The 12,500-nt window shown below is 43.8% G+C and overlaps 2 protein-coding genes across 3 annotated transcripts in view; both read right to left on the minus strand.

The window, feature by feature from the left end:
* tph2 (tryptophan hydroxylase 2 (tryptophan 5-monooxygenase)) overlaps positions 1-3,190 on the minus strand; it is a 9,290-nt gene extending 6,100 nt beyond the window's left edge. The window contains exon 1 of the mRNA XM_054619681.1: positions 3,120-3,190. Within this exon, the coding sequence (XP_054475656.1) occupies positions 3,120-3,190 (71 nt within the window). The remainder of the gene's footprint in view (positions 1-3,119) is intronic.
* Positions 3,191-9,206: 6,016 nt separating this feature from the next.
* The window catches only part of tbc1d15 (TBC1 domain family, member 15), a 20,997-nt gene continuing 17,703 nt past the window's right edge, over positions 9,207-12,500 (minus strand). For both annotated transcript variants that reach the window (XM_054620150.1, XM_054620149.1), the window contains exons 14-17: positions 12,294-12,391; positions 12,082-12,198; positions 11,894-11,980; positions 9,207-10,933 (exon numbers count right to left, since the gene is read on the minus strand). In XM_054620150.1, the coding sequence (XP_054476125.1) occupies positions 10,745-10,933; positions 11,894-11,980; positions 12,082-12,198; positions 12,294-12,391 (491 nt within the window). In that variant the 3' untranslated portion in view covers positions 9,207-10,744. The remainder of the gene's footprint in view (positions 10,934-11,893; positions 11,981-12,081; positions 12,199-12,293; positions 12,392-12,500) is intronic.

Consider the following 12,500-nt stretch of genomic DNA (forward strand, 5'->3'; position numbering starts at 1 on the left):
TCCAATCACAATCAATGATGTTAAAGCAGGCAGCCAATGAGGGGCCTTTATTTCGGTTTCGATCAGACCAGCTCCGTGGGTCTTTATGTCCACGTCGTCTTCAGAGTTAAAGACAAACACAACATCAACGAACTACAGGACGTCAAAAACATGAATCAAGAAAATAAATCACGAGCGCTTTGTGTGATGTCGTTAATACTTAATAAACAAACTGATAACCTTTTATAATCTGCTTATAGGTCTGTTTCATTAAAGTTCTGAGCACCCATACATATTCATTATGCTCTAGAACAATAATCATATCACATTATAAAGAATGTTTTTATGACTTATAAGAACAAGTATCATAATGCATCATATTTTCTGGACCCTTATTTATTTTTTGTGCATTGTAATTCATAACGTTGTAATTCCTTATCATTATTATTGAGTGCTTAATTCTGTTATCATCCAGAGCTAGAGGGGGATCATATCACATTATAAGTATAGCTATAAGATATTATGACTGACTGAGGAGGGGTTTTATCGGACCATTGTATCTCCATGACAACAGCAACAAGCTGATTGGCTGATCGATCAGAATCAATCAGATCTGGTTACTTTACACATTTGATCTATATCTATATTTAGCTGATATATCGACGATAACCAACAATATAGATTTTATTTTTAATAATACACACGAAAATATCACAAGTAGTACACTAGTAAAAAAAACTTTATGAAAAGTAAAGTAGTATAAGTATCACACTACTTGATAATATATCAATCATTAAAAATGTCTTTATTATCTTTAGTGTCTTTATTATCTTTAGTGTCTTTATTATCTTTAGTGTCTATATTATCTTTATTATCTTTAGTGTCTCTATTATCTTTAGTGTCTTTATTATCTTTAGTGTCTTTATTATCTTTAGTGTCTTTAATGTCTTTATTGACACCTGTCTTCTGACAGAAAGTCCAGACTGTGTTTTTATTTCTATGTTCACTTTGTTAAAGAATCAAGTCCCTCTGTGTGTGTGCTAGTGCATGAGAGCGTGCATGTTAGTTCACGTTATTGCATGTGAGCGTGCATGTTAGTTCACGTTATTGCATGTGAGCGTGCATGTTAGTGCACGTGAGCATGTATGTTAGTGCATATGAGCATGCATGTTAGTGCACGTGAGCGTGCATGTTAGTGCATGAGAGCGTGCATGTTAGTGCACGTGAGCATGCATGTTAGTGCATGAGAGTGTGCATGTTAGTACATGTAAGTGGATGTGAGCGTGCATGTAAGTGCACGTGAGCGTGCATGTTAGTGCATGTGAGCATGCATGTTAGTACATGTAAGTGCATGTGAGCGTGCATGTTAGTACATGTTAGTGCATGTGAGCGTGCATGTTAGTACATGTAAGTGCATGTGAGCGTGCATGTTAGTGCACGTGAGCGTGCATGTTAGTACATGTTAGTGCATGTGAGCGTGCATGTTAGTACATGTTAGTGCATGTGAGCGTGCATGTTAGTACATGTAAGTGCATGTGAGCGTGCATGTTAGTGCATGAGAGCGTGCATGTTAGTACATGTAAGTGCATGTGAGCGTGCATGTTAGTGCACGTGAGCGTGCATGTTAGTACATGTTAGTGCATGTGAGCGTGCATGTTAGTGCATGTGAGTGTGCATGTTAGTACATGTTAGTGCATGTGAGCGTGCATGTTAGTGCATGTTAGTGCATGTGAGCGTGCATGTTAGTACATGTTAGTGCATGTTAGTGCATGTTAGTGCATGTTAGTGCATGTGAGCGTGCATGTTAGTACATGTTAGTGCATGTGAGCGTGCATGTTAGTGCATGTTAGTGCATGTGAGCGTGCATGTTAGTACATGTTAGTGCATGTTAGTGCATGTGAGCGTGCATGTTAGTGCCCCTGACCTGCTCTCTTACGGAGGTTACGGCTGATAACGCCGTTCAGACCGACTGTCGTCGTTTAGTTTTTATTTCTATGTTCACTTTGTTAAAGAATCAAGTCCCTCTGTGTGTGTGCTAGTGCATGAGAGCGTGCATGTTATTTCATGTTAGTCCATGAGAGCGTGCATGTTAGTTCACGTTATTGCATGTGAGCGTGCATGTTAGTGCACGTGAGCATGTATGTTAGTGCATATGAGCATGCATGTTAGTGCACGTGAGCGTGCATGTTAGTGCATGAGAGCGTGCATGTTAGTGCACGTGAGCATGCATGTTAGTGCATGAGAGCGTGCATGTTAGTACATGTAAGTGGATGTGAGCGTGCATGTAAGTGCACGTGAGCGTGCATGTTAGTGCATGTGAGCGTGCATGTTAGTACATGTTAGTGCATGTGAGCGTGCATGTTAGTACATGTAAGTGCATGTGAGCATGCATGTTAGTACATGTAAGTGCATGTGAGCGTGCATGTTAGTGCATGAGAGCGTGCATGTTAGTACATGTAAGTGCATGTGAGCGTGCATGTTAGTGCACGTGAGCGTGCATGTTAGTACATGTTAGTGCATGTGAGCGTGCATGTTAGTGCATGTGAGTGTGCATGTTAGTACATGTTAGTGCATGTGAGCGTGCATGTTAGTGCATGTTAGTGCATGTGAGCGTGCATGTTAGTGCATGTTAGTGCATGTGAGCGTGCATGTTAGTGCATGTTAGTGCATGTTAGTGCATGTTAGTGCATGTGAGCGTGCATGTTAGTGCCCCTGACCTGCTCTCTTACGGAGGTTACGGCTGATAACGCCGTTCAGACCGACTGTCGTCGTTTAGTTTTTATTGGAGCTTCAACTAAATTTGATTATTGATTATTCTTTAAACAGTCAAAAACACAGAGATTAATTTCTACATCGTAATATTCACATTAGAGCTGAAACACTGAATCTATAAACCAATTCATTCATTTATTTTCAGCCAGTCGATTAATCACCTGATCATTACGTCTAGATGTTCAACAAACACCAAGTAAAGAATTGATCTGACATCTTCTGCAGGACGTGAACATGAACTTTTTCTAAAAAACTAAATATGGTAAAAGTACTGATGATGCAGAGTGATATACTGATGAAGAGGAGGAGGATGAAGAGCAGTCCTCACCATCTGCCCTCCGGTGTGGCGCTGCTGCTGCTGGTGGAACATGGCAGAGTCCAGAGACAGCCCCCTCCTGGACCAGTACTTGCTGGAGAACATCATCATGGCAGGCTGCATGCGGGGCACGGGCTCCGGGCCGGGCTTCATCACATGAGGCGAGGCCATGGGGAACCAGTGGGTGTACGAGTACCAGGGCTCCAGCCTGCCGACTCTGCTGCTCCTCCAACACTGATGCTCCCGGACCACCACCTCCTCTTAAAGACTGAGGGAGGGAGGGAGGGGATGAGGAGGAGGAGGAGGAGGAGGAGGAGGAGGAGGAGGAGCGGGAGGAGGCTCCTCCCCCCTCATCCTCTCCACTTTCTATTTCACATGAAATCCTAAAACTCATATTAAAGATATCAGATATACAGAATATACAGTCAGGTCCATAAATATTTGGACATTGACACAATTTTCATCATTTTGGCTCTGTACACAACCACAATGGATTTGAAATGAAACAATCAAGATGTGCTTTGAGTGCAGACGTTCAGCTTTAGTTTTATACGTGGTCCCTCCCTTTTGAAGGGACCAAAAGTAATTGGACAATTGGCTGATCAGCTGTTCCATGGCCAGGTGTGTGTTATTCCCTCATTATTTCATTAACAAGGAGCAGATAAAAGGTCTAGAGTTCATTTCAAGTGTGGGATTTTGCATTTGGAATCTGTTGCTGTCAATTCTCAATATGAAGTCCAAAGAGCTGTCGCTATCAGTGAGGCAAGCCATCAAAACAAACCCATCAGAGAGATAGCAAAAACATTAGGTGTGGCCAAATCCACTGTTTGGTACATTCTTAAAAAGAAAGAAAGCACTGGTGAGCTCAGCAACACCAACAGACCCGGAAGACCAAGGAAAACAACTGTGGTTGATGACCGAAGAATTCTTTACCAGGTGAAGAAAAACCCCTTCACAACAGGTAGGCGTATCCGTGTCAAAGTCAACAATCAAGAGAAGCCTTCACCAGAGTAAATACAGAGGGTTCACCACAAGATGTAAACCATTGGTGAGCCTCAAAAACAGGAAGACCAGATTAGAGTTTGCCAAAAAACATCTAAAAAAGTCTGTACAGTTCTGGAACAACATCCTATGGACAGATGAGACAAAGATCAACTTGTACCAGAATGATGGAAAGAGAAGAGTATGGAGAAGGGAAGGAACTGCTCATGATCCAAAGCATAGCACCTCATCAGTGAAGCATGGTGGTGGTAGTGTTATGGCGTGGCCATGTATGGCTGCCAATGGAACTGTTCCCTCGTATTTATTGATGATGTGACTGCTGACAAAAGCAGCAGGATGAATTCTGAAGTGTTTCGGGCAATATTATCTGCTCATATTCAGCCAAATGCTTCAAAACTCATTGGACGGCGCTTCACAGTGCAGATGGACAATGACCCGAAGCATACTGCAAACGCAACCAAAGAGTTTATCAAGGCAAAGAAGTGGAATGTTCTGCAATGGCCAAGTCAATCACCTGACCTGAATCCAATTGAGCATGCATTTCACTTGCTGAAGACAAAGCTGAAGGGAAACAAGGAACAAGCAGGAACTGAAGACAGTGTCAGTAGAGGCCTGGCAGAGCATCACCAGGATGAAACCCAGCGTCTGGTGATGTCTACGGGTTCCAGACTTCAGGCTGTCATTGACTGCAAAGGATTTGCAACCAAATATTAAAAGTGACAATTTGATTTATGATTATGTTACTTTGTCCAATTACTTTTGGTCCCTTCAAAAGGGGGACCATGTATATCATTTGTTATAATTGCTACACCGTCACCTGATTTGGATGTAAATACCCTCAAAGTAAAGCTGAACGTCTGCACTCAAAGCACATCTTGATTGTTTCATTTCAAACCCATTGTGGTTGTGTACAGAGCCAAAATGATGAAAATTGTGTCAATGTCCAAATATTTATGGACCTGACTGTATAACCAGAGGGATGTTTACCATGTTCCTGTGTTTGGTTAGCATGTTAGCATGTTAGCATGCCAACATTAGACAGGAATGTAAAAAACAGATTGATAAAGAGAGAAACCGACAGAAAGTATTTGGATGAAACGATCAAAACAAAAATTTAATCTTCTCGAAAATGTTTCAGTTTGGTCTTCATCCTTTCATGAGAACACACACACACACACACACACACACACACACACACACACACACACACACACACACACACACTAAGAGAACGTGTTGTTAATTAGACTAACTGTAAATAGAGAGGATATACATATATATACGTATATGTGTATTATAACCTTAAATACTGGTTTAAAACAGTCTTAAACCAGTATTAGATTGTCTTAATGTATTGTATATATGTATACCAACAATATCAATATATATATATATATATATATATATATATATTTATATACATTCATTATTTACTTTTATCTGTAGAAATGTCAGACTGTGACTGAAGAGCTGCTCGTCTCCAAATGTCACTTCAGCTGCTTTCATGTGATGGATGAGTCGGCCTCCTCCTCCTCCTCCTCCTCCTCCTTTGATGGGAGACCTTTGGCGGTGAGAGGAGAGCGACGACGATGATGATGATGAGGAGGTGGAGGAGGAGGAGGAGGAGGAGGAGGAGGAGGAGGAGAGGAAGGCATCACCTGCAATCTGCTCATCAGAGTGAGAACAAAGCAGCCGGAGCTTCTCCTGCCGTCTCGCTGCTCTTTCATTTCCTGTTTGACAGGAAATGAAAGAGCAGGCTGATAGACGGACTCGTTAGAGACAGACTTATCAGGTCTCCATCGGTCCTTCTTATTGAAGCTGTTTGTGAGGACCACCGTCACTCAGCTCCACCTCGTTAGAGACGGACTCGTTAGAGACAGACTTATCAGGTCTCCATCGGTCCTTCTTATTGAAGCTGTTTGTGAGGACCACCGTCACTCAGCTCCACCTGAACCAGGAGACTCCAGAGACACCAACACCAGACCAGACCGACTGAACTCTCTACTGACAACCTGCTGGACTCGTTAGAGACGGACTCGTTAGAGACTGACTCGTTAGAGACTGACTCGTTAGAGACGGACTCGTTAGAGACTGACTCGTTAGAGACGGACTCGTTAGAGACTGACTCGTTAGAGACGGACTCGTTAGAGACGGACTGAGAGGACTGACAACCTTCTGGACTTATACATACACATAAACATAATGATATTGTTGATTAAATGTTAAAGTTTTCAACATGGTGATAAATTATTGATTTATTTCTTTGTAAATATGAACCATTCTTTGTTTTGAAAACCTCATCAATAACCTTTATTAATAACCAGATAGTCATTTTAAAGATAACTTTATTAATAACCAGATAGTCATTTTAAAGATAACTTTATTAATAACCAGATAGTCATTTTAAAGATAACTTTATTAATAACCAGATAGTCATTTTAAAGATAACTTTATTGATAACCAGATAGTCATTTTAAAGATAACTTTATTAATAACCAGATAGTCATTTTAAAGATAACTTTATTGATAACCAGATAGTCATTTTAAAGATAAAGATAACTTTAAAGATAACTGATAACCAGATAGTCATTTTAAAGATAACTTTATTGATAACCAGATGGATAGTCATTTTAAAGATAACTTTATTGATAACCAGATGGATAGTCATTTTAAAGATAACTTTATTAATAACCAGATAGTCATTTTGAAGATAACTTTATTAATAACCAGATAGTCATTTTAAAGATAACTTTATTAATAACCAGATAGTCATTTTGAAGATAACTTTATTAATAACCAGATAGTCATTTTAAAGATAACTTGGTCAGCATGATGACAGACTCTCACCCACTGACTCCAGACTGTCCAGCTCCAGACCACCACAGAGCTGGCTCTCCTCACCAGCTTGTTGGCATCTCCAGTCCTGATGCCACCACCCCAGCACACCACAGCAAAGAAGAGAGAAGAAGAGGGCGCTGGCTACCACAGACTGGTAGAAGAAGAGAAGAAGAGGGCACTGGTTACCACAGACTGGTAGAAGAAGAAGAGGGCACTGGTTACCACAGACTGGTAGAAGAAGAGGGCACTGGTTACCACAGACTGGTAGAAGAAGAGGGCGCTGGTTACCACAGACTGGTAGAAGAAGAGAAGAAGAGGGCACTGGTTACCACAGACTGGTAGAAGAAGAAGAGGGCACTGGTTACCACAGACTGGTAGAAGAAGAAGAGGGCACTGGTTACCACAGACTGGTAGAAGAAGAAGAGGGCACTGGTTACCACAGACTGGTAGAAGAAGAGGGCACTGGTTACCACAGACTGGTAGAAGAAGAGGGCACTGGTTACCACAGACTGGTAGAATGCCTTGAGCAGTTTATTGCACACATTGAAGGACCTCAGCCTCCTCAGGAAGAACAGCCTGCTCTGTCCTTTCCTGTAGAGGGCGTCAGTGTTGTGTGTCCAGTCCAGTTTATTGTTGATCTGCACCCCAAGGTGCTTGTAGGACTCAACCCTCTCCACTTCCCCTCCCTGAATGAAAACAGGGACAGGGGGGCTTCTGTTCCTCTGGTAGTCCACCACAAGCTCCTTGGTCTTGCTGATGTTGAGCTTCAGGTGGTTGTTGCTGCACCATGTGATGAAGCTCTCAATCAGTCCTCTGTACTCCTCCTCGTTGTCCCTGGTGATACATCCAACAATGGAGGAGTCATCGGAAAACTTCTGGAGGTGGCAGGAACCAGAGTTGAAGCGGAAGTCCGAGGTGTAGAGAGTGAAGAGGAACGGTGCCAGTACAGTTCCTTGGGGTGCGCCGGTGTTGCTGATCACAGACTCAGAGACACAGCCATCCACCCTGACGTACTGTGGCCGGCCTGTGAGGTAGTCTGTGATCCAGGAAGTGGTGTCGGGGTGCAGGTTCATCTCCAGCAGCTTCTCTCTCAGTAGGGAGGGCTGGATGGTGTTGAAAGCACTGGAGAAGTCAAAGAACATGACTCTCACAGTGCTTCCCAGCTTCTCCAGGTGAGAGAGGGCCTTGTGTGTCAGGTAGATGATGGAGTCCTCCACCCCGATGTGTGGCAGATAGGCGAACTGTAGTGGGTCCAGGAAAGCTGTAAGCTGGGTCCTCAGGTGCCGCAGAACCAGTCTCTCCAGGGTCTTCATGACATGTGATGTCAGGGCCACAGGTCTGTAGTCATTAAGACCGCTGGGACGACTCTTCTTCGGCACCGGGTCAATGCAGGACGTCTTCCAGATTGTGGGCACCTTCTTCAACCTCAGGGAGAGATTGAAGAGGTGCCTGAGAGGAGCTGCCAGCTGTCCAGCACACACTTTCAGCAACCTAGGGCTGATGTCATCAGGTCCACTGGCTTTGCTTATCTGAAGCCTGGAGAGCTGATGCTGTACCTGGATGGTGGTGAAGGTGGGGCTGGGTGGTGAGGGGTTTGAAGGGAGCTGTGAGCTCCTGGCCGTGGGTGTTGTAGGGGGGATGGGGGGAGTGATGGGCTGTCCTGGTCCACATCTGTGGAGATGTTGGTCTGAAGAGGGCTAGTGGGTGAGGGGGGGCATCCTCTGGTCCTAACAGTCTGCTGGGAGAGGGGGAGGTGGCAGAGGTGTAGATGGGAGGGGGAGCAGAGACCCCAGCAGAGGTGTGAATGGGGGGAGGTGTTAGGTGGAGACCTAGCCTCACTGTCGGAGCACACCGGGGTGGGGGTAGTGTCGAACCTATTGAAGAATAGGTCGAGCTCCGATGCGAGTGCTAGGTCACCCTGTACTCCAGATGAAGGCAGCCTGTCATCATTTTCATCCCAATAATAACCAGATAGTCATTTTAAAGATAACTTTATTGATAACCAGATGGATAGTCATTTTGAAGATAACTTTATTAATAACCAGATAGTCATTTTAAAGATAACTTTATTGATAACCAGATAGTCATTTAAAGATAACTTTGTTGATAACCAGAAGATAACTTTTAAAGATAACTTTATTGATAACCAGATTGATAACCAGATGGATAGTCATTTTAAAGATAACTTTATTGATAACCAGATGGATAGTCATTTTAAAGATAACTTTATTATAGTCATTTTAAAGATAACTTTAGATGGATAGTCATTTTGAAGATAACTTTATTAATAACCAGATAGTCATTTTAAAGATAACTTTATTGATAACCAGATGGATAGTCATTTTGAAGATAACTTTATTAATAACCAGATAGTCATTTTAAAGATAACTTTATTAATAACCAGATGGATTTTCATGGATAATAAAATATGGAATGAACTGTAACAGAAACATCAGAGATTTGATTGGTTGCTTTTGAAGGAACATTTTCATATTTGTGGAGATCATCTTGATTTCTTAACGAGTAGATTTATAGATTCATATTTACGTGCTGATTCTTCATTTCCTTTTCTGCTCCTTCACATTAAAACTCTTGGCTTTTATTGTGAAGACATCACAGGAAACTCAGTGTATTCCACTCTGACTGTCCTGAGATGTAAAGTGACTCCAGCTGCACAGATGAACCACTGCTTACTGCAGAACTAACCACACAAGGGTGACCACGGTAACCAGGGTGACCACGGTAACCAGGGTAACCAGGGTGACCATGGCGTCAGGACAACCTGCGGATGATTGTAGCTCCGCCAGCTGTGAGTCTAACGCGGTGACACTGAGACCAACACTTCTCTCTCTGCTCCCTCAGGATGACATCTGGAACATATTCATATATCAATATAAATATATATGTTTACATGTCAAACAGGTTTATTTCCTCAGAGGGAATAAGATGCGCGTACAAAAACACTAATCAACGTGTTGATGACTTTAGAGGAGAATCGGCTTCTCACAGGAACGTCTTCTTCATTCCACGTGAGATGATTAATACTGAAGGAGGTTAAAGGTCAAGAGTTTGTCCATGTTGGTCTTTGAGGAGAAAAGAGACACCACGTTCTGGCTGAAGCTCCACTCAGACCTCCTCCTGCTCCTCCACCTCCTGCTCCACCCGTCATTTAAAGGGACAGTAGAGACGTTCAGACTCAGAGTTCTGCTGTTAAACGAGGGGTTTTGTGAATGAAGTCTGGTGTGACTGAAGAGAACAAACTGCTTTCTGTCAGAAAGGTGAAAACAGAGTGAACACAACAGATTCTGTTCGTGTGTTGATCGCTAAACATCACTACTGTCCCTGTAAATCACATCCTGGTACTTTAAGAAGTCCGTCTCTGGGTTCTGAGGGCCTAATGGACGTTCCTCTGGATGGACATCAGAGACCAGGATGGAAGTCTCTATCAACATGTGTTTCACTGCGTCATGAAGAGGAGACATCTGTCTGTCTGTCTCCCACTGAATGTCCACATCTATCAGACTATAACTACAGAGACGACCTCTGATGTGAATAAATTAATTCACTCTTCATTCAACCAAAAATGAAGACAGGATATGAGAGACTGGTGGACGGACACAGAGGAGCACACTCACTCACTCACTCACCCCGTCATATGGTTACTATGGTAACGGTGTGAGCGTCTGGATGGAGCTTCAGGAAACGTGGAGAGAAGGAATGACGGACACAATATGGTACAAGAAATTACAAAAATAAGATTCTGAATAATCTTAAATCCTTTTTACACTCCTCCTCCTCCTCCTCGTCGTCATGGCGACGCGGCGGCTCAGTGTCTGTTCAGGACGATATGAAGGCCACTCTGTGAGAGCTGCTTCCTCTCAACAGTCCGTTGGAGCAGGCGTCTGCTCGCTGAGGCGGCCTGAGAGCTGGAGAAGCTCCACAGTCACACACCTCAGAGTCCAGACCTGGACCCAGACCTGGACCTGGTCCCAGACCCAGGATGACGCTGATGGAGCGAGGCAAGTCCTGAGGACAGCAGGAGACACGTCATGAGACAGACTGGACACACAGAGCAGAAGGTCTGACAACGCTCTGAGGACAAGACGGTCAAACAAAGCGCCCTCCCTCCAGAATCTTACCAAACTGAAACTGGAAGCTTCATCTTCACGCTGTTCAATGTACCCTAACTTGTTTGACGTTGTTGAACGTACCCTAACGTTTGGACACTGTTGAACGTTCCTTACAGCTCTCTATCTAACATGTTTGACGCTGTTGAACGTACCCTAATGATTGGAGGCTGTTGAACGTACCCTAACGATTGGAGGCTGTTGAACGTACCCTAACGATTGGAGGCTGTTGAACGTACCCTAACGTTTGGAGGCTGTTGAACGTTTGGACGCTGTTGAACTAACGTTTGGAGGCTGTTGAACGTACCCTAACGTTTGGACGCTGTTGAACGTACCCTAAAGCTTGGACGCTGTTGAACGTACCCTAAAGCTTGGAGGCTGTTGAACGTACCCTAACGTTTGGACGCTGTTGAATGTACCCTAAAGCTTGGACGCTGTTGAACGTACCCTAAAGCTTGGACGCTGTTGAGCGTACCCTACCGTTTGGACGCTGTTGAACGTACCCTAACGTTTGGACGCTGTTGAACGTTCCTTACAGCTCTCTATCTAACATGTTTGACAGTGTTGAGCGTACCCTAACGTTTGGACACTGTTGAACGTTCTATCTAACATGTTTGACAGTGTTGAACGTACCCTAACGTTTGGACGCTGTTGAACGTTCCTTACAGCTCTCTATCTAACATGTTTGACAGTGTTGAGCGTACCCTAACGTTTGGACACTGTTGAACGTTCCTTACAGCTCTCTATCTAACATGTTTGACAGTGTTGAGCGTACCCTAACGTTTGGACGCTGTTGAACGTACCCTAACGTTTGGATGCTGTTGAACGTACCCTAACGTTTGGACGCTGTTGAACGTACCTTACAGCCTTTGATCTGCTCACAGATGCCCTCTGCTTTCTGAAGGACTTCCTCGATGTCCAGCTTCATGGACAGCTCATTAATGTGCTGCAGAGACAACAGACAGATGGATGTCAGTTGTGTCTCGGTATCCATGGTTACCTACATGTCCTACTCTAAACAGGATGACGTGTGTCCAGCATCATCACCTTGAGGATCTCGTTGAAGCCGTAGTTCTCCTCCATGATCTTCTGTTTCTCTGAGTCCAGGATGGCACAGCAGACCAGCAGGTGGAAGTTGTCACAAGGCAGACCGGTCCACATCACCTGAGGAGGACACACAGGTGGAGACAGGTGGACACAGAGATCTTCCCCAGGTCTCCCTCCATCCATCCAGATCCACCACAGAAGAAGAAACTCACCTCCCAGAGTCTCAGGACGTCGTGGAAGCTGAGCTCCCTCTTGAATCTGATCAACAGCCATCGGAAACAGAAGTAGAGGAACCCTGAATCCTGAGACTCTGTGGATCAGACACAGACCTGTTAGGACGTTCTGTCACATGGACTATGACATCATCAACTAGGACGGCACTCTATGGAGAACGTTAACATTCAGATTAAGAATCAAAG

This window comes from Anoplopoma fimbria, chromosome 19 (assembly GCF_027596085.1).
Source record: "Anoplopoma fimbria isolate UVic2021 breed Golden Eagle Sablefish chromosome 19, Afim_UVic_2022, whole genome shotgun sequence".
Lineage (NCBI taxonomy): Eukaryota > Metazoa > Chordata > Actinopteri > Perciformes > Anoplopomatidae > Anoplopoma > Anoplopoma fimbria.